The following is a 22,557-nucleotide window of genomic DNA, read 5'->3' on the forward strand; positions in this document are numbered from 1 at the left end:
TTTACTTTGAATCTTTCTAAGTTTACGCCGTGGCTGTCTTTTGGCTGAAATAACCACCAACCTCAGTCAGAACTGTTTTCATCTTAAAATCTTACGAACACTCACCTATTCAGCAAACCACATGATGCGCCCCATCTCACAGTGGAACTAAACACAAACACCATTCATAGTTCTGTCTGTAACTATGTTTTTACATTGTTTTCACGCTTCTTATACTGATTGCATTTTCTTATCTACTGCAACCTTTATGTTTATTTTTATTTATTAATTTGTTTAGGTTTTTTTTTACATTGCCTAACAACTTTTGGAGCCTGTAATGCATCTGTGGAAAAAATCCAGATATCCCCCAAGGGAATGGCTCGTGAGCAGTTTATAAATGAACAGAAAGCCTATTGCCAGTCTGCATCCCAAATCTCCTTCAGGCCTCTGTCTGCTAAGTGTGTAGAAGGAAAGGATATCTCGCCTCCACTGCTTGAGCACAGTATCTCTGCATCCTCGGGGCAAGCATAAAAGATAGACATTTGTCCACAGATCTCTTTGACCAAATGAAGCAGACGGAAACGTGTGACTGGGAATACATTTTTATTAGTAATTAATATTTGCCAAATATACAGCCATTAATGTCTTTATCTAAATATTATATATAATTCATTTACAAAAGTAGGTAATTTGTCTCTTTGTAATGTTCGGTAATTTGTAATATGATCAAATCAGAGAGCAAGAGAGAGAGAGAGAGAGAGAGAGAGAGCAAGAGAGAGAGAGAGAGAGAGAGAGAAAACATAAAACCACTTCCCCCTGTATACATAAGAAACCAAAGGCAGGACTCAGAGCAGAGCAAACAGAAAGGATGGTGAGGTCACACAGAAAGCGTTCAGATAGGGGCATATTCCAGTCTGCATATTCCAGGACAGGGGGACATCTCTGACCTAGCACCAGCCATGGAAGACTGACAACCTTGCAATGGGTGTCCATTAAAACTGACAAGCTGAGGTAAAACTAAACAAATGTTACATCACGCTGCTTAAAATTATGTGACACAAACGGCCCCTCAGCAGATAAACTATTTAATAATCACTCAAATAATTCACAAACTAAAAATCGTTTGTTACCTAGTCAATGCATTTGAACACTGGGGATTTGTGGTTAACTCAACCTAAAAGCCAATAATATCACTACCCAAAATCAGAAGTGACTGCTGAATAATTAAAATATCATTGGTCACTGAGTACAGACAAAATGAAAAAAGTTTGGAGCAGTGCACTACCCTGGTTTAACTTTGTGGGCCATCCCCTTCAATGCTGTCGTCTTCACTAGTCACATGTCTAGGTTAGAGATGTCCATTTCTATGCTCTCCTTGCATATTCCAGAACATATTTCAAGAAGGCCCAAATAAATCATAGGCCTTTAAAAAAATAAAATAAAATCACCATTATTATACATGTAGCAGACACCCAGATCCACTGTGTCTCACGTCAAATATCGTGCATTTATGCAGCTGGACACATTTGCTGAAACAATTCAGATTGAATGCCATTCTAATAGGTTTGACACCAGTGCCCTACTTTGAATTTAAACCTGCAATTTTCTGATTGCAAATTAAGTTCTCTGACAACTATGGCATGAAATGTCTGGAAAATATCACTGAGTAATAAATAAATGAGTCTCAGACAGAGTTAATATATTAGTTATTTTTGCTCAAGGAGTATGGTTAACTTTCCAGTATAGAGGGTGGGTGGGGGGAAGGGGTGGGTATTGAAGGGATTATTACTGAGCCCTGATTGGCTCAGTTCATTGGACATAATCCAGTCTAGTCCCATACCTCTAAAGTGCCTTAGTGCACTGCTTGCTGCGTTTGTCACTTTCAGTCCGGTTCAGTGAGAAAAAAGAAACAACTTTGTCAGCTGCTGCAACAAATAAAACTGGACCTCAAAGGGAAAAGCCACTGGCTAGTTCACAGCAAAAGGACAGAATTTTAAACTGAGTATTAACTTGCTTCAGTGCATTACACAACAAATAAAAAATTCATAGAGGAACACACGGCAACAATTAATTGCTTCATAAAGGTTATTTTCCTGCACGTGAGTATTCACTACATAAACATATTTTAAGCCAGCAAAATATATATATGGAATGTAAACGAGACTTTCAACTGGATCAACATTTCTACAGAAAGCTGCATTGTGTGAGAGCAGCTACGACAAATGACCTCCTACTTATGTACAGTATTGTTATAGTCTGAGCATGACTGAGCTTCAGCATAGTTTCAAGCATAGACTGAAGTTGTGCAGTACACTAGTAGTACCCTGGCTCTCTTTGCCCATTGATGATGCAACATCCTTTCTGCTAAATTTAACCTACTGATTCACTTTTTAGAAGAATATATATTCCAGTATTTAGAAGAATACATATTCTTACAGTCTGAGTAAGATACATTAACTGTGCTGGTTATGAATTATTATTAATTATTATTTTGGCCTGAACTCACAGCTATGCCTTGAGATACAACATAAAGCAAAATAATAAAACTAGTCTTTCATATTCAAATATTGGATGGGCAAGAAACATTACACTCAAAATGAAATCAATGGGTGCACACTACTTGGACACCCACTGAATGAAATATTCTAAGAGAAATTAAATGTAATGAAAATATAAACTTTCTAACTGGGAGCTGCATGCAACGTTTTTGACAAGCTATTAACATTCCATCCCTCATTTACTTAATGCATGTCATCCAGTTTTTACACTTTGCATGTTATTATTAGTATCATCATTCGTTGCTAGTCTTACATATAACAGATCTCTGAAAGGAAACAGGAAATGTATAAAAAAGTTAATGGAGTAAGCCCAGAAATGACATTAACCAAAAAAGGAAATAAGGCAGTGATTTAGGAGTATGACCACAATCATAGAAATTCTTCCAAATTCAATTTCCTGCATATCAATAACAAAGTCAACAGAAGAATGATAATAGGTCAAATTAAATAATTGAATCTGGATAATATTTGGATAAGCATTAAGCCCTGAATATATAGGTATTTCATTTAATGCCACTTTTTGATTAGACTTCCCCTGGTAATTTCACCAATCATCTAAGGAGCTGCATCATCAGAAATTCATAGCAACACATGTATACATAAAAAAAAAATCTTATAGGACTTGTTAGTTCTTGATTATTCTAAGATGTATAATCAAGTGACATGGTAAAACAGGTTTAGATTTCCACATCTTAATTTGATTGCTAGGAGGACTAAAATAGGTGCATTAAGTGACATATAAAACCTTAATGGAAGTTCCTGGGGTCTTTGAATACATGCGCAATGCTGCTCTGCCTTACAGACAAGCTCACCTCACAATTCAGACGACGATGCAAATGTCAGCTCGTCTTACGCATTAAAATCTCTACAATGCCTGAATTTTGACTTGTCGTCGCAGACGACCACAAACGATGCCCACGAACAAATTCTAAAAGTCACAGTTAAGTCATGCATTTCGACCCGTTCGCAGTGCGTGTCACGTCCGATCGATGTGGAGTACACCTTGGGGGGGGGGGGGGGCACTGGGCCATCCAATGAGGCGTCAGCTCGCCCTCAAACGATGATTACAGACTGATGGGAAGAGAACCGTAGATCTTAAAACGCCACATTATCTACAAGGCTTCAGTTTCCTTTGGTCACTGAGGCTAACAGAGGCCATTTCCTTCTTACACTATAAGTTATATGACAGAAGAAAGCCTCCGATACTGTAGTATAGTTTGTTTTAGGTTTTGTTCCTACTCTGTACTCAAGTAAAAGCAGCATATTGCATCAGGTGACACTAAAACCACAGCAACACCATATAAATAAGCTAAACTAATAACATCAATTAAAATTAAATAATTTGGATCCCGGTGTTAAAAAGATTGACCAAGGAACAGGCGAAGCAATTTGGCAGCAAATATACCTATATGAAATATTGATCGCTATAATTTTTTCCCTATGCTCGACGATTATTTGGTTGTTCCAAACAGAAATATACATCTAAAAAATATAAATTAGAAAAAAAAAATCAGTAGTTTCATTAGTTTGCCTGGGTTCATTTTCCAAAATGGAGACTGCGTACGGGAAGCACAGCGTCCAGTTGTACTCCAGCGCAGTTTACCGCGACTTGTGGCGCAGGCCTTCGACACGAACGAGGGTGTGAGAAGAACGACATTAGAAAACATCCAGATGTCCAGAATCGAACTGCACCAATTTTCGCTTTTGCAAAGATTAATACGTGAATGTTGATTAATTTACCTGAGTAAGACAGTTATAAACATTTCCTAACGGTACAAAACAAGCACATTTAATACACAAATACCTACAAAGAAGTTACTCGATTGATAGTGCAGATTTCCTTGCATGGGTGATGCTACACTTCCATTACCCTATTAGCCCGAGTTAATAAGAAGTGTGTAAAGAGAACTGACAATGAACCACAGCACGAGGGGACTTATTCACTAAGGATCTGCTGAAGCACCAACAGCAGGTTCTTAAGGCCGTAGATATAGCCTTCGTCCTGGGTGTGGCCGGGGAAGACATGGGCGAAGTCGATCATTCGGACCTCCACGTCGCCAGCCAGGTCCGGCCCCCGACGTCCCTCGCCCTCCTCTTCCTGTTGGGCTCGGACGGCGTTGCCATTGGGCTGCTCCAGGCCGTCCTGGGTAATCAGCTTCCACAGTTCGTCCCGCTGGGCATTGCGGACGTCGTCGGGGGCGTCGCCGTGGCGACCCTGGCCGCACCCTCGCCGGTGCAGGGCGTACATGTCGGACAGGCCGTGCCCCAGGGACCCCAGCAGGAGCCTGTTCTCCCCGGGGCCCATCACGTGGATGTTGTTGTTGTACTCTACGACTCTGTCATTTGGCACCCGTGCTTTGGGGGGCGGGGTCTCCCCCGGCGGACTGCTGGCGGCCATCTTGGGGCTCCCCTCCTGGGGAGAGCCCTCATACACGAACAGCAGGGAGCTTGCATAAAAATGTAACTGGCTCTGACCTTCGAACCACTGAAGGATCTTCTCCACTTTTTTGATGCTGGCGCTGACTGCATCGTTTCTCAGGCTGTTCCCGTTATAGAAGAACTTGGACACGCCTGCAAGGGAACGAGGGAAAAATGTTCTAACATCAGTTTAGCACAGGAGATGTACATTGCCTGTGGTAAACATTTATTCAGCTTAGCATTAATATTCTATCAACTTTCAGAGCGATATAAAAATGATTTTGATTCTAACAGGACCAGACTTCTTTGCCAGTCTTTAAATATACATAAAGAGCGCCGTTTGACTGACAGCATGTATTACTAGAGGGGCTTGTACCATACAGGAACTCCTCCACCTTACGCTAGCAGGCCTGAGTACAAAAGGGCTAGCAGAAGCTCACCGTCTTTGATGGTTTCCTTCACCAGGCCTCTTCCATAATGCTGGTCGTGAGTCTCATAGCTGTCCGAGTTCACTTTGTATATCTGGGGTGAGAGAGGTGTCTTAGTTCTCAGAACTTCTACTTTCCCTTCTTGAGACTGGATCATTAACCAAATTCTGCTCAATTGCTATAATAATGTTCTAGTTGCTTTAAAGAGAGGATAAATCAAATACATTGAAAAATGGCTAATTACAAATTTACTACAAAATAGGTTAACATAGCATAACTGTACAGGACAGCTGCAGAGACCATATTTGCTCTCTTGAGAACTGCGTCATCACAATCATCAGTGAATACGCGACATCTGCTTACATATTGAAATCAGACTACATCAAAGAGATGAAAGACGCATTCAGAGCGTTCTTGTTTAAGATTCACAAAGACAGCCAGCTGAGATACTGAAACTAAGTCAGAGGTCGCCCCCTGGTGGTAGAACGACACAATGAATCCGTGGAGAAACGCAGGCCAGCTGCTGGAATTGCGAGCCAGGCCTTCCCCGTTCACAAAGCGCTCTTGTGCAGCCGTAACAGCTGAAGAGTGCCGCTCCTTTATTACCCAGTGATGGGGGTAACTATAAAACGAAGGCCAGATCACATGGAAGAAGTTAAATTGAGATGAAGGGGGGGGGGGTAAAAGGACATTAGAGCTGTTCTGCAGAAGGCCTCGCTAGCAGGGCCGGGCCTATGCTGCGCTGTCAGGGGAGCATTCCTGCAGTATCAGTGGGATCGGCAGCGTAATTAACTGTAATGGGTCACTTTGCTCAAAAGCCACACGGGGAGGCCGAAGGGGAGGCCAAGCGGAGGAGCGCGAGGCGCTTTTTCCACGCTCCCGGCCAGAGGGCCACAGCCCGCGGGCCCCCGGGGGACCGAAGGGAGGCTCATCCCGGAAACCGCCGATCCGTGCCGGGGCCCCTTGGAGGCCTCTGTTCTCACGCAGGTCGCCCCCGCCGTTCGCCAAAGACCCTCGCCACGGACAACCTCAGGGAATCCATCGGCGGGGGCCAGGAAGGGGGCTGCCATTCTGTCACACGCTCTTTCTAGGTGTCGGAGAGGAAGCTCCGCCCCTTCGAGCATCACTCTGTTTCAAGAGGAATCCAGAAGGCTCCGATGTTAATGTAAGACATGCATCTTAAACGTCGATGCTTAACGTGAGACTGACCATGTTATCTGATGATTTCTGCCTCACGCACCGTGTACAGGAGCTGTTCTGGGGACGGGCCGCCGCGATGGCTGTCGTGACGGGCGGGGCCCCGGATGAAGCAGATTTGGGAATTGTGGGATAAGCGCTTCCTGCCAGAGTGATAACGAGACGTTTCCTCCTCATTTTCCCCGGGCCGCCCCGGGGAGAACGAGAAGAACGCTCCGCTCCGTCGAAATGATACCATCTCCGACGTTTCCAGGGTGTTTACGAGAGACATCGTAAAACTTGCACGGAAAACACCGCGTTCTCCGACAGTCGCTGACGTGACATCCCTGGCGTCTCTTTACGCTGCACGGCGCGTTAATTCGAGCATATCCAGAAGGCCTTGGCCCTACAGCCGCTGTGGAAGAAGCCCATAAACTGCCTGGCAAACCCCGCGCTTCGGAATGGAAAGACAGCTGTATTCAATTACTAAATTAAAAGATGTCATGAGTGCTAAAATCATATTCCGCACAGCAGAAGGGTTAGCGAGAGGAAGAGAGCGACCCTGCTCTTTTTATGTATGCTTAACTCCACAGGCACCAATCAATCAAAATTTTTACATATGTGTAAATAATATGTAAATAGTGAGTTAAATACACAGAGTAATTCAGTCAGGGGACTCTTGTGGATTGGTCTGTAAACTGTGCAGGTTTCTGTTTCAGTGCCTGTATATGTATTCATGGGCCTACAGAGTAGAACATATGCTGTAGCATGAACTCAGTAAAGTATTTAATGAAACATTAAAAAATGGTTATAGCATAACCAACACTGGTCAAATGTTTCCCCAGTTCTGCACAAACTTCACATTTTGAACACTAGCCACACCAGACACTCCAATGATGATGTCTCTAACAAATGTGATTTTATTATTTTTTTGCCATTTTTAAATCTTCAACAATGTAATCTTTCTTATTTGTTAATTGTATGCAGTTAGACAAGTATTATCTATTGTAAAATGTTGTTGATCTGTCATGTTGATATACTCAGTAACTGCACAACAGGGGTACAGACTTCTACTAGTCTAGCACCACATTGACGTAATTAAATCATATTATATTATACCAAATTATGTGTTCAGGGAAGTGGGTGAAATGCAGGCTTCAACTGACAGTTCCCAAATGGTCAAAAGTGCTCCATGAAATAGGCGTAAGATGTTGAATTGGAATAGAACATGAGATTTTTAAAAAAAGGCCAGCTCAAAGTGCACTGCTCAAATAGCACAATGGAAAATGGAGGTATTGCTAGATGATAAAAAGGTTTGCAGAGTGCCCTGAGAGAGCAGCACACAGTGGAATTTGCAGTGGAGACATCCTGACTCACACAAAGGACTGCACTCATTCAGGGGGTGAGTGACAGGGCCAGCTTTGTACGTTTTCAGTGCATTCAGAAGAAAGAGGAACAAGGCCATGTTCACGTAACTTAAATAAAAATGATTACAAAAAAAACAAAAAACAACAAATCTACATGCGCAAATCGGGGCCAGCCGCTTGTTGATGTGCCGGCTCTACCTCGGCGGATAGTGAATTCATTTCAGATACGGTGGGAACTGAATTTGATTGTGTCTCAGGGGTGTGCGCATGAGAACCATATTTTCTCTGTTAGCAGCATAATTCCAGAAAACTAGAAAAACGATAAATACTAGTAATCAGGAAGCAAAGGAAAGGACACATAATGTGTACATCGATTTTCTCAGTATCCTGATGGATTACACACCAAAGGTTCAACATTAATGCAAAAGTGAAAAACACACTCTTAATCTAAGATTCAGGGCTGGCATAGGTCTTAGATCCAATCCAACCACAATATTCTATTCGAACTTTATTCATTGATTGAGTGTTCTGCTGTACCACTGTGTGTGTGTGTGTGTGTCTGTGTCTGTGTGCGTATGTATATGCGGGTAATGTTTTTCTGGTTCTCCAAGAATATTTTGCTAATTTATTCTTGTGCACAAAACAGCCGATATCATAATATGGGGCCAGGGGTGAGGGTGCGTCAGGCTCACCAGCGAGGAGGGGAACATGGCTGAAAAGGCTGCTCACTTTCAGCCCAGGGCTGACGCACCTCTTCCCACGCTTTACTTATCGGGCGTCGCGCGGCACTGCTCCGGACCGCCGCAGGCATATAAAGGCTGATCGAGCTGTTACCGAGTTGACGCCAGGCTCCTCCCAGCCCCGGCGCCGGCGGCCGCCATTGGCTGCGTGAGAGCCGCGGCAGCTCGTTACCGGAGCGTCCGCGGCGGCGGAGGCCCCGTGTCGGGCCCGTGATTTATATCACCTGGCGAAAGCGCTCCCCGTGCCGCGCGGGGCTTTATGACATTCCCCTCTTCGCGTTATGTAACGTTATTACATCATAAATCCCATCTCGGGCTCGATGTTCCTGACCGTGTCTCCGTGGGCCTAATTCAGCGGTCCAAACAACGCTGACCTATTCCACCCTCTCCCCTGTGCCACCCCCCACCCCCCTTCAATCACCCCCCCCCCCCCCCCCCCCCACCTGTCTGATTGCTGGTGACTGTTAATTAAACAGTGAGGCACTCCCTGGCATTAGCGCGTAGGACTGGAGGGGGAGGGGGGGGTGGCGAAGAGAGATCTCCAAGCGGTTGTTCGCTGATGTGATGTCGTTGCCGTTACAGGACATGGGCCAATCGCAGGCGAACTGTCGAGAAGATGACTGGCCACGGCCGCGGGAGAGCGCCGGCTCCACTGCACTGACAGGCGCGCTCAAGCGGGGGCCGACTCTCCACTGTGAAAATGTCACACAGAGTCCCCTACAAAGAGGGGTGGGAGCGCTCCACTCCCAGAGGGAAGGGGCCGCATGACGTTCCAAAGGCCGCACCGAAATCCACACACGGGTGAGAGTGCAAACACAATCAGCAGGGTGACAAAAGCCCAGAGATTTTCCACAGCTCTGTTTGCTGTTGGTCTTGTAAGCCATAAATTACTTCAACCACTTCCTGTGCGAGCGGACAGAAAATAAATGACAAGTAGTACTCATCACAGGAACGAACTGGCTTTTTGGTCACGCAACAACGGAGTGCTACATGAACAAAAAGCTTCGTCGAACAAGCTTGGGCCGGCAACACCTTTTTTTTTTTTGCTGTCCTAAAGTATTCATTTCATTAAGAAAAATGGTTCTTTCGGTGATTTAACAGAGGCCGCTGGACTCACCCGCATGCCCAGGACCAGGAACCCCATCTCCTCCATCAGGGGGTACTTCTTAATCTGCTGCTCCCTCTTTTCCTGCGAGGCGAAGGGGTCGTAGCTCCTCTGCCCGATCTTCACGTCCATGATGCAGGGCTTCCGGAACTTTCGAGTCACGTCTTCCAGCTTCAGGTACAGCTCTGTGGGCCCAAAAGCCGAGCAGAAGGTCAGAGAGGAGAGGGGACCACTGCCATGACTCACGCAAACTCATTCAACTCCAGCCATTCAATCACCAGAGTTAAAACCAAGGACTCTTTCAGTCAGTCTGTTGGACTTTGCAGTTACTTAAAAAAAAAAAAAAAACAAACATTTAAATTAGTCATTCGCACTTAACGACAAACAGCAATGTGGTTTAACTGAAAAGTGGCCTTGTGTGACTTAGAGAGGTCTTATCTGACTACAGAGGGAAAATTGTGGTTAAGCAGGAAGAAAAATGCAAATCGGCATGAAGATAACATGCCTGCTCACATTATCAGAACTATCAGTCACATTACTAGAGCACTGTTGGACAACTGAGAAATAGCATTTCCCACAACAGAGAAAACGCAAATGCTTAGAAGGATGTACATTACAACATCAAAGGCCTTCCTTCTCAAAAGGTGCTCCCTAAATTTTCTTCAGCTGTGCCTGGATAGGCATACAGTAATTTAACCACACATTATTTAGAAAACTCAGCCGGTGCAGTTAAAAATAGAAATACGATCAACAGCATCAGCAGGGACCCTTTTATATAGACAAATAAGATGAGAGACCAGGAGACAAATTAAAATCTCCAACACTCCAGACGACAGGTATGGGGACTGTGCATAACGTGGGCCTGATATCTTTATGTCTGATATTTCTGTATCTTACCTCAAGGGGAAGGAGTAATGTCGTAATTGAACAAAGTGAATTCCTATGGTGAGAATGAGCGTGCACCGAATCCCTGTCCCGGAAAGAAAGCCTATTAAAAACGTCCCTTTGGGCCACCGTGTTGGGGGGTGGGGGTGTGTGCGTGCGGCGCGAGGAGACGGGAGGTGCAGGAGTCGATTTTTTTTGTTATCAATTAATGAAGCAGGCGGAGCAGCCGAGAAATTCCCCCGAGGAATGCGCTGGCGTTCCTCAGAAGTCACTCTGTCGTAAAGTTAAACCGTGAACGTATCCTGTTTCCACGGAAGCCGTGGCCTAATTTTAAAAAGGAAGCACGTTGCGCAAAAAACACGCCGTCTCGCAACTGGCCGGCGGCAGCGTTTCGCAACCGCGTGTCAGAGGACGGGGAACACGTTCCGCGCGCGTTCTGAGCAGCGCTCTTACCGGCGGGCGTGTCAGGTGAGGACCAGGCCCCAAAGTATTTTGGCACGTATTGCTGAAGCTCCAGGAGAACTGGGTCGCTGCAGTCTTCGGCGTAGACCTGTGGAGAATGAACGGGCAAAGGGGGGAAGAAAACACTACTTTGAGTAAATGTACGAGGTCTTGTATCAATTAACTGTGGCGAATTCAGCGACCTCCAAACTGGCAGGAGAGTCAAAACCCCAGGGAAAGAACAAAATCTCAGAACAAACCATTTCACACAGGGGATTCTCTTCACATTCATTTCTTTGCCTCTACCACAGCTTAGTTGAGGCGTACCGTTTAAACAGATCTCCCCCCAACTCCATTCTGTCTCTCCATAATGTATGTGTGATGTACTCAAGTACTGAATAAACTACTTTCATTATTTTCAGAAAGTGATTATCGATGAGTGAATCAAGCATCTCCGGCCGTGGGCGGTCAAGTGCAGACACGGCGGGAACCAGTTGTGGGCGCAGCGAGGTAAACAGCTTCTTAAGTCTTTAAGTAAACAAAAGACCCTCTGTTATTTATCCGCGCAAACTGGCTGACCTTGTCCGCTGAGCCGCTAAAGTGCGCCACATTAGCCCACTGAATGCTGCCAATGGAAAAGAAAAAAAGACTCTCCAAGCCACTGGAAGGGCATGGCCTACAGGAAGCCTCGCCATGCGTACCAATTACAAACCAGGCCCCTTGGAATAGCCACCCCCTTAGCGCCTGTTATTACATTCTAGCGCTGTGCAGTTCTGGCATTGAGCAGTATGTCTCCGAACCATTACTGGTCAAAGGGATTTCTATTTATAAACTCATCAGACCGCTCTGCACGACCGCAAACACTACTCTGGCCATTCTTAACAAACTATTTTAAACATGTCTGAAACTGCTCAGGGCCACAAGCGCGTGTTGGCGGTGATGGATGGAAAGAGCACCGGGTCACTTGCGCACGACCCTACATCAGCTTAACAGATTAGCCACTTGCTTCTGATCGGCAAGTACGGACCCTCACGTAGTTCAGAAGCAAACTACATTTGCAGGAGAAAAACTGAGAAGGTTATCTGTAGACAGCTGGGAATATTTCTGCAGGTACAAACAATCCACAGCTAGCAGCTACTGGCGTCAAGCTGAAAAATAGCTGTTTTTTTAAGGCTTTCAAGCTACAGGGAAAAATTATAAAGACAGCGAAGGGTATGTGTACTTAACATGACTGGGCGAAAGGCCGTGCAGGAGCCTACAATTGTTTGCATATGTTTTCACACAGTGCACGTGCACAACACGATAATCTGTTGTAAAGACAGTCGGGCAGGATGTGTACATGAACTACAGGAAAGATGAGCCTCTCTCAGCCCAGGTGCGAATAAAACAGAATACATTAATAAGGTTGCAATGGCCACTGTACTAAATGAAGAAGAAAGAAATAAAATAAAAGAGAGAATGAAGAGAAGACAGAACATCCAAGATGGATCGATATTGTGTTTTAAAGTCTCTCGCATCTTTAATTATATTCACTGCAGAGGACAGTGAGTTTATTGCGGTAAATTCTTCAGTCACAGCAGAACCACAAAAGGCGATGTGTGTCGTAGTTCTGGAGCCATAGCCCTGATCAGATCAGTTCTTAAGGCATTCCAGCCGCTGATCTCCTGAAGATCAGCGACCGCCTCTGCTGGTCTCCAACTCCTTAACCCTCAAAGATCTCCCAAATTACTTAGCTGGCCTAAACCAAGAATACTAATGTATTTTTTGCAAAGTAAAAGGCAGTATGACTCAATAAAATAGAACAAACAATTGAGCACAATGATAACAGCACAGGCAAAAATAGTGGTTATTATAGATGTTATAAAAAATATTCTGAGAAAGACCAATACTGTGAGCGTATGCCATTCAGTGATACGTGCAATGTTTACTATGAGAGATAACAGAAAACAGTGCAGTTATTACTTTGGGGTGCAGTTTGTTGGTGAGCTAGAGAAGAGGAAATTCAGCATTTCTTTTTTCTCAGGGACAGACTCGAACATAACACGGGGAAACTATCCTCAAAATGAGTTTCATATTTGACATAAAGTCAGAGGACCAGACTGCTTGTCTTCAGCAAAAGGCATCTGACCGATTTACCAAATGCTCTGGAGGTCAAGTGCATTACTTAGACAATATACAGTATTTAATCTCAGCATTACACAAACTGAATTTGAAATGTACACTGTTCCCTTATATGTAGCATATGCGTTCTTAAAATAGAATAAATGGCAAATTAAATTAATACTTGTGTGCTTGCTGTATGTGAATTTTACTAAATCAGAGACCCTGTGCAAATTAACCGGACCCAGAAAAAGCTCATTACAGAAACTATGTTCTATAGGTGTAATGTTACCTGGCTGTAGAACTGCATTTCCCTTGGGCCTCGAGGTGGAGGCTGTAGCTGCTTCAGGACCGTGCCATCTGGATGCTGCAGAATACCTGTTGAAGACACACAGGTTAAGGGAGAGAGCACTACCTGTCTGCACAGCAAAATGTCAGTCGTTAAACAGGCCTAAATACTAAGTACATTTTTCTGAACACACAGAATTAATTCATTTCTGTTGGTCTCATGCAAACTCTGTTAGAGTTGAATTAACACTGAAAATTGCACTGTGGGGATTTACAAACAAAACCAAGCTATCCTTGGGCAATGGTAAAAAAAAAATAATTGTTCGGAAAACAAATCACATTTCTGTAAAAGCTGAACAAAGTAAAGCAGTTTTGCACATGTGCAGAAGGTGACAAGCAGAACGCCAGTCACACATCTCGCGGAAATAATGCCCCCAGCCCCATTTAATGGGATTCTGTTAAGAGCTGACTCGACAGGGCTGCGCCCACACAAAAAAGTCCTCGCCCTGACTGGGCACCATTCACAGAACTGCAGCACATCAGTGCTGCATTGTCCGAAATCTCCAAAACTGCTGACCCCTTCCGAGTCAACTGTGAAAAAAAAGCTGCCGTGTGGACGCTCTGTCCTCTCTCCTGGATTACTGCCTAGGTCCCACAAGAGGGACAGCCAAAACAACACTTCCAGGGCGGGTAGACTGAGCCAAAGCGGAACAGGTTTACCAGAAAAACAAGCCCAAGAAGCCCACTTTCCACTGCTTCTCCAAGGTGTTTATAAAGGCCAGGAGGGTCAGGTGCTCTGGAAATTTCAACTGTCACACTCAAGCGAAAATAAGTTTTCCTCTAGTTCAGGGGTTCCGACAAGTTTTCTTTATCTCAAAGACAAATCTACGGCAGGGGACCTCACAGTTAAATAACTTAGGCTACATTCGACACCTTTTCGCAATACCTGAAGTATAAATATACAATCATAGTATATGAAACCATGTCTAAAAGCAGAATATCAAAGATGTATTTAGTACAACATAAATACACAATAAATTACAATGATCATAACCTTGTATTAGGATGTGCAAATCATGCTTGGTGAAATATGGTACTATAAACAAAATGTTCTTAAAATAAAATATATTTTTCTATTTTGGTGAACACTCCTTGGAATTCCTTCACAGAAACAGTCCTCTAGGATAATTTACATGGCAATCTCGTCTAAGCCTAAACTTGTATCCTCACGAAAATGCCCTGGGCGCTGTTCTGGAGCAACTTTTCTAAAAATGTTCCTTTGGCTACTCATTTACTATGGACATGGAAACACAATGCTTTTTAAAAAATATTTTTTTAAACATTTTTTTAATAAGTGGAAAGGTGCATTCAGCTATTCAGACTAAAGGCACCAATCAAGTTGACTTCTGATAGGTGCTGATGCAGTTGGGAGTAAGTTCTTTCAAACAGAGAGACCACCACCACTGATAAGGAAAAAGTATACATTACTGTAAGTTAGGCTACATCATAGACGTTGGTTAATGCTGAACAGGAGATAGATGAATAGTCACACATTCAAAGCAAATTCACGCCAAGGGAGTGGCTACTACTCAAACCTTTGTTTCCTGTAAACATCAGACGCTCAAGGTTTCTTCAGCATATCACCAATCAGGTGACCAAAGGCTTGAGTATTGACCACACCACTCTTAAAAACACAAGGCAGCAGGGCATAAACAGCAACAAATCAAACAATGGATTCTCCAAGAGACCAAAACAAAGGTGTCAAACTTCAGCTGTGTTCACCTTTCAGGAAACACAGATACCATCCCATTCAAACAAACTTTACTGTTCAGTAGGTTCAGTTGAACATGTTTTTTTTCTTCTTCTTGTCTAGAAAGATTGAGGTTTGTATGTGTGTGATCAGTCGGTAGACGGAACTGTAGTGACAACATATACATTTTTTGTTTTACATGCCATACATTTAACAATATAAATATACTGTATGAGGTAAGAAACCATTATTAGAACTAATAAATGCAGACCACTGATGGAAATACAACCTCATGGGAAATTTAACCACATTGTTATTACATTACGACAAAGTTGTATTCTGGGTTTTAAGTCTACATAATTATTTTTTGGCTACTAAGAATAACACAGGCTGAGCACCTGTTAACATAAACTTCAAAAACGGTCTGAAACCTACTGGATGACGGTGTAAAAGTTCTGAAATATCAAGGCAAATATAAAATTGTTTAATTGCTACAGTATGTATATGGAACACGTGCGTAATTAAGTGCAGTAACCCACGTTATTGCATTGCCATGTCTGTAAATACTTAACCATCTGGTTTATACTGGGTAAACATTCGTTCTTAAAATCATTTGTCTAAAAGAAGCTTGTGCAAGAGTTTATCAGCGAAATGTGCCCTTTAAATTGCGGCAACATTCATTTCGAAAAATAACTGAGATCCTTTCCGGAACAACCTCAAAATCAGTATAAGACATGCAGTTCAAGTTGGCACAGGAAAGTTATTACAAAAATCTCATTGTAATTCAAAACACGAAGCCCTGACATAAAGAATACCGTGGCTCAAAAATGCATCAGGTTACCTTGCATTAGTTCCGAATTTATTGTGCATTTTTAACATGTAGCCTACTTATATGCATTTTGAAATGGACATGGATCAAAAAGATCTAATATCATTGGTATCATTATTTTAACGAAGGCCTACAGTGCCTGTTGTTTCTCTAAGGTTTATTAAATAAAACGCCAATCAACAAGCTAGTAAATAATAACAGAAATAAAATAATAATTACAAAATAAATGAAAGACACACATGGACAGCACCATATTGGATTGTTCACATTGTAAATGTCTACAAATCAGTAGCCAACGAACATCAACATTTCACTAATATACTGACCGACTTTATCCACGCCGTACTTGTGACCAGCCACTTGATGGGACAGTGGCACGCAGCCATTCAGGTGAGTCTGAGGTCCATCCTGTACGGTCTTTCCCTTATTTGTTACGGAGTGACTTATATCCAGACTTCCAGTACTATTTATTTCCAATTTCCCCAGTGCTAGAGATGAGTCCATTATTTTATGTTGAGTTGACATTTTAACAGTTGACATTAGAGTTAATGGCTCGTTTAAATATTAAAATAATAGCCAGGTAGCTACATAGCTTAATTAAATTTCACATATTGGTTTTATATTGCAAGCCATCGTGGCCCCACGGCGCAATTCCGGTGAAGACTGAAATAACTCGTCATCTTAGTAGTGTATCAGGCTACCATAATATAGGACCACTTCAGTCTATGCGTAGCGAGGTCCGCGAACATTTGTTGAAATGCTTTCACATTTTAAACGGCAACACAAAATACAGGCTCGCCACATCCCACTTCCTCGCCGAGGGACGTCAGTGCTCCTCCTCTGTATTGTGATCACAGCTGAAGCGAGGAACCACATCGGCTACAATTCTACGACTAGTGGAATTTTTCGCGACACTGCTACTGTCGCTTAAAATCTGATGCCTGAATAACATAACCATACATAATAAAACCAGCCTGGTCTGTTGCTTTCATATGCACATCCCAGCAGGCAAGTAAACGTGTCATCACCCCTGACGCATTAGCTAGCTAGCTGCTCTCCTTCCTTCAGTCCGACGTGAGAGCAGAGCAACAGAAAATAAAACTGTGCCGATGCACCGTTGCTGGATTCACGATTTCTCCCGTCCAGAATGCGAGGATGCTGTCTGATTCTCTTCCCAGTTTATTATACCGTCACGCGTTTGTCATCCCGTATGATCCAGTTCCCGTGAACTGGGGTAAGCAGCGACTCTACCCACTGTCGTCTAACACATTTGCGGCATTTCCAGTACTGTCGTAATATCTGACACTCACTGGCGCCAACGACAACTTTACGTTTGCCACTACTGTTGAAATGTTGTATCTGATGAATATCAAAATTACGCCAAGTTACAAGAAACAATATTAGCTGTCTTACCTCACACAGTTTAAACTAGCTGTATTCCAAAGCAATGTTTCCCAATGGTTCCTGAATTGTTTCAGGCAAGTTACCATTATGATTTAAGTTGTTTAAGGAATTTATATATCTTTATTATAGTAGAAGTGCATTAGCAAGAAATAAAAAAAAAAAAATGAATCAGCCCCAGGACAATGCTGTACTCAGCTGGAAAACTTTCACTGTAAAATGTCGTGTTAATTAAACTCTAACAGAGTATACATATGGGTCCAATGGGACCTTATGTACTCTGTAAGGGTTTATTTAACTGAGCATTTTACTGTGTGCGGATGCAAACAACATTAAAAAATAAAATAAAATAAAAACACATTCTTTGTCTCCCTTATTTCTTACCAGTGTACTTGTTACGCTTCAATTTGTTTATAATGTTCACTGTATGGAGGTGCTGTCATGCTTCTTTTCCTTACATCAGTCAAGTCCCATTTCTTAGACACAGTGAAACCATGAAGTAAGAATGGGTTGATTTGATTCTGCAGTGGCACAGTTGATAAAGTTTCTTCAAAGGTGGACGCTTGGTACCACCCCGCTAGGGCTACTGTGGGTTTAAATTGGCCAAAATCCCATAAAATTGGGGCTTTATTGTGTGGACTGATTAAAAAGTTATTTGTGAATTCTGTCTGTTGAAATGGGGTCAGAGGGTAGAGAAATTAATATTTGAAATTAAAGGCTGAGAGTCTTTGGTCATTGTGGCTAGTTCTGCAGGGAACCCTGAAAAGTTCCAAGTTTTCGTTCCAAGCACAACTGAAACTCCTGATATGTAACATGCTTTTAATTGTTTTTTAAAGACACATTTAATGTCTGTTGATGGAATGTTTCTCATGTGACCTTACATCTGAAATTATTTTGCCATGAAGAATGATTGACAAGGGAAATATGTGAGATCCAGCTTTGACACCTGGTCTGTGAAATGAAATCAATAAGCCTGACCTACATGCAGGTAAGATAACTGTAAGAAAAGACATTCTAAAATAATTTAAATAAAAGTTTAAAGCCTGACCAACAAAAAAATTGAACTGATCAAGAGATTGTAACAAAACCAGCAAAAACAAGGGGCAAGGCCAAGTTTGGGAAATACTGCTATAGGCCACAGGGGCCAGAACCCTGTCCTGAAGGTTCTAGTTCTGCTGGTTTTTGGTGTGTTTTAAAACCAGTGATTTGTTTAAGGTGATAACTGGCTAAAGAATGGTTCTAAAGGCCTTATTTGGCTGTTGACATATTAACAGTCTGAAAATGCACTTATCAGCATTTGAAAATTAGGAAACCTAAAAAAGAATGCAAAGTAGTAATCAGCTATTTTATTCTTCTTATATTAAGAACCTTTCATTGGCATGTTGTCTATTGAATAAAACATTCCTGTCTACAGGAAAAGGCATGCAGTGGTGATCTCAATATTAACAAGTGTTAGGATCTCACCAATTGGAAGTTCTTATCATGTTGTTAAATAGGCTTTATCACCATTTCAAATTGTCCATTTATACAGAAACTCCCATGTTTCCATATCTGTTCAGATGCATTGCAAAGTAAACCGTTTGTATTTGCATAAAATATGCCCACTGGTTATTGAAATAAGAAACCGCACACCTGCTCAGTGCCATCGGTTGAACTTCAGTGAAGGCAATTATAACACAGGTGCAAAAGTATAAACTAAACTACAATGAAAAAAAAAATGAAAGATGGCAAAATAAAAGCTACGGTTAACACGAATAAGCTTGGCAGGGATGTTCATTTTAAGGACTTTGACCAGGTACAAGTGTTTGAAAGACAGGGGCATAGTAAATTAGCAAATGGTTACATTCGCTTAGTAATACATATCATAATTTCTATGTACCAAGTAGAGCACACCAGAAGCAATAAAAAATAGCATGATACGAATATGATAAACCCTGAATCACATCCTCAAACTGGCTGTTCAAAGGAAAGTAAGGCAGCACAGTGCCCTCTTCTGGGTGAATATCGTGAATGCATCTCAAAATATTGCGGAAATCGAGGGCCATTCAAATGGATCTGAGGAGCAATGATTTCATTTAGACTGTAGGGAATTCGTTTAAACATTATATCCTGAAAAGCATTTTCCCAAATATCTTTGAGCAAAAGCAGGACATGACTACTGTAATTTAATATTGTCTTTTTGTCACTGTTCACTGGAAAACATAAATACTCACATTTTGTGTATGTCAGTTTCAATTTTAATTAAAAACACAAATAAGACTTTTTACATTTAAATGCATATGCTGTCAGTATCGCCAGTTATAATCTCTGCATTTATTATTACATATCAATACACATTTGACAAAATTCTAAAATTCTGTTCCATTAAGATTGGTGAACCACTCAACACAGAAAAAGGATACAACAGCTCTGAGAAAATAAATACTGAAAATTTTCATTATTCTGATTATTGATTATTCTTTTGTTTTTTAATTGACAAATTTTCATTACAGACATCAGCAAGGCATGATTACAGTTCCTCATATTCACCCGAGAAGGCATTTGGTTAACACTCAAGGCCACATATTTTAATTAGGTAACCAAAATAACAATATCCCAAATATTTAATTGTATTTAATAGAAAACATTACTTTCAAAAACTGATCTCAAGTGCTTCATGTGCAATCTTGAGTACGGTACATTCCCTCAACCCAATGAAATTTCAGATTGGGCAGACAAGCAGAACACATCTTGACGAATTCTCACAAAGACACTGCATCATTCGATTCAGAATGAAGTGCACATAAACATTGAAATGGACTTAATACGGACAGAATTAACGGTACAGAGCAAATTTAAAGCATGTCAATAACCATCTGGTTAACTGCCCATGTAACATGTAGGTCCTCCTCATTAAATATGGGGTTTGTTGTAAAAATATATATTTGGGTTTATTTTTCATAAAAAAGGCTTCTGTTCAGTCTATATCCCCAAAAATGATCACTACCTTGTTACAAACATACCTTCAAACATACAGAATGGCCAGACACTTTAGAGTATTTAGTGACAGGTCTAACATTTTATATGGGAAGACGAGCAGTGGGACACGGTAATCCACATCAACAATTTGTGGATTTTCCAGTCAAATAAATGACACATTAGGCTTTACTTTTCATCATCCGAGATAAGTGCCAGCAAATTTCTTTTTTATGGTACCACTCTGATGTTGAAGTCATCTTTACTAGTAAAGTCAGTTCTTTAACAATCTTTTGGTGCAGTGTTGGTGGACACTGATAAAGTCATAAGTGGTTTTGCCGATAGTGGTCATAAAGGTTTTGCTAGTGAAGTACTCGTTATAAAAGCACAGCTGAGTTCAATGACAGTGGCACACACAGTTTCACAGTTATCTGTTGAAAAGGTATACGGTATACTGTGACTCAACCAACTGTTCATGAGCATCAGGAATAGTGTTTCCAAAAAGTAACACTCTGGCTATAGCCAACTGGATGACAGCCAACTGGATATCCAAATCTGCCCAAAACCTACACCATACAAGTGTTATGCAACTGCACTGAATTAGTGTTAACATCCACACATGGCATGGACACGAAAGACACAGAAGAACACAAAAATATATTATAAATATGCCATGACATTTCTTTCAAAATACCACGTACATTTGGATGAGCAAAGGAATTGTATGTCTGCAGCAGCAGCAGCAGCTTTTGGAAGGACAGTGAGGACTCTTTAAGCTTCCTTTCTCTTTATAATGAGAGGACCCACATTATCACCAGTCTCTTCATTGTGTTTCGCGTGGGCACCATCGCAAAAAGGAAACTGTCAAAAAGCAAAGAAAACACAAATTTTGAAAAAAAATTTAAAAAACCAGAAAACCTACCTGAATGTTTAGATTTAATTTAATCTTTGAAAACTTTGCAAAGTATGTTACTGGTGTTGACCACAAAGGACTGATATGGAATTCTTCCATACAATAGATACTCGGGTCTAATCACAAGTACAAAGTGCAAACAAGGCATGATGTAATACAGCTATGTTTTCTTAAATGATGTCATTTTACCTTCTTAGACCTCCAGCATCTGCAGTACACTGCTTTATCTCCCAGGTCCTCAATATCAAAGGCGTGCACTACTTTGGGGTTGTCCTTCTGCAGGTCCAAGTTCACCTTGGACTTGCTGCTCTTGTTCGTGGAGAAAAATGTCTTGTAGACTAGTACACTCACCGCTGCAGCACCAGCAGTCAAAGAAATGGCTGTTACCAATTCAGCTGTATCATGGGGAACAGAAGGATCCGTAGCAACTTGTTAGGTCTGATTCAATACAACCAAAGTCCTCCAGATTAATTAATAAACCAGTAAGAATGTATACAAACCCTGGGCAAACGTTATGGATTTATTCAGGCCTAATACATTTCTACAGATCTGAAAATTTCAATGAAAGCCAAAATATATAACAGAAACAGATAATAATTCATACTCGGTACAAAAAATGATTCTGTGGCTATGTTGCCAGTTATTCAGTCCAACTATATCGTGCATAACCCCTTTATTACTTGACAGTGTTTTAAAATACAGTGAGAAACTCGGGTATTTTTGTGAAAATCTTGTGCAAATCATCTAAGTACTTGTGTTTTCCTTTCCAGAATTCATTCTGATGAACCTTTTCCAAAACACTTGTTACAAATCTGCTATCAATAAAAGGCTGTTAACCTCAAGTAGATCAACAAGCTAGAAATGCGGAAGATTGTAACCACTACATATAAGGCCGTCGTTCCAAGGTGAGAAGATGCGGATATATTATGGAGCAGCAGACTTTCCAAGAATTATAACGTTAGGATTCAGCTGAACCGAAAGTCCCCTTACCTTTCGAGAGGGTATTTGAGCACATGGCTGTTGATAGCTACTGTTCAATTTTGCTAGATCCACTTATTCTTGCAGTAACTTAAGGTCACTCTCTTCTAAAAATATCCGCATCACCGACGTATCACGTGACTTTATATGTGTGTTTCTCGTATGCGTCCTCTTTGATTATTGGTCCTAGCGTGTCACATGCGATGTATAAACAAATCGCTCATTTGCGGCAAGCTTTGTGACATA

At 41.8% G+C, this 22,557-nt stretch overlaps 2 protein-coding genes across 2 annotated transcripts; both read right to left on the minus strand.

Moving 5' to 3' along the window:
• Positions 1–565: 565 nt before the first annotated feature.
• Positions 566–17,341, minus strand: ipmkb (inositol polyphosphate multikinase b). Its single transcript, XM_035405859.1, has 6 exons — positions 16,391–17,341; positions 13,490–13,575; positions 11,110–11,206; positions 9,784–9,956; positions 5,396–5,477; positions 566–5,108 (listed from the first exon to the last, which is right to left on the minus strand). The coding sequence occupies exons 1-6, from the start codon at positions 16,602–16,604 to the stop codon at positions 4,474–4,476; spliced, it is 1,287 nt and encodes a 428-aa protein (XP_035261750.1). The 5' UTR covers positions 16,605–17,341; the 3' UTR covers positions 566–4,473.
• Positions 17,342–19,679: 2,338 nt separating this feature from the next.
• On the minus strand, positions 19,680–22,472 carry LOC118216624 (CDGSH iron-sulfur domain-containing protein 1-like). Its single transcript, XM_035397982.1, has 3 exons — positions 22,324–22,472; positions 21,523–21,728; positions 19,680–21,281 (listed from the first exon to the last, which is right to left on the minus strand). Exons 1-3 carry the CDS (start codon positions 22,346–22,348, stop codon positions 21,192–21,194), a joined length of 321 nt encoding a protein of 106 aa, XP_035253873.1. The 5' UTR covers positions 22,349–22,472; the 3' UTR covers positions 19,680–21,191.
• Between the last annotated feature and the right edge of the window lie 85 nt (positions 22,473–22,557).

Source organism: Anguilla anguilla, chromosome 2, assembly GCF_013347855.1.
Source record: "Anguilla anguilla isolate fAngAng1 chromosome 2, fAngAng1.pri, whole genome shotgun sequence".
Taxonomy (NCBI): Eukaryota; Metazoa; Chordata; class Actinopteri; order Anguilliformes; family Anguillidae; genus Anguilla; species Anguilla anguilla.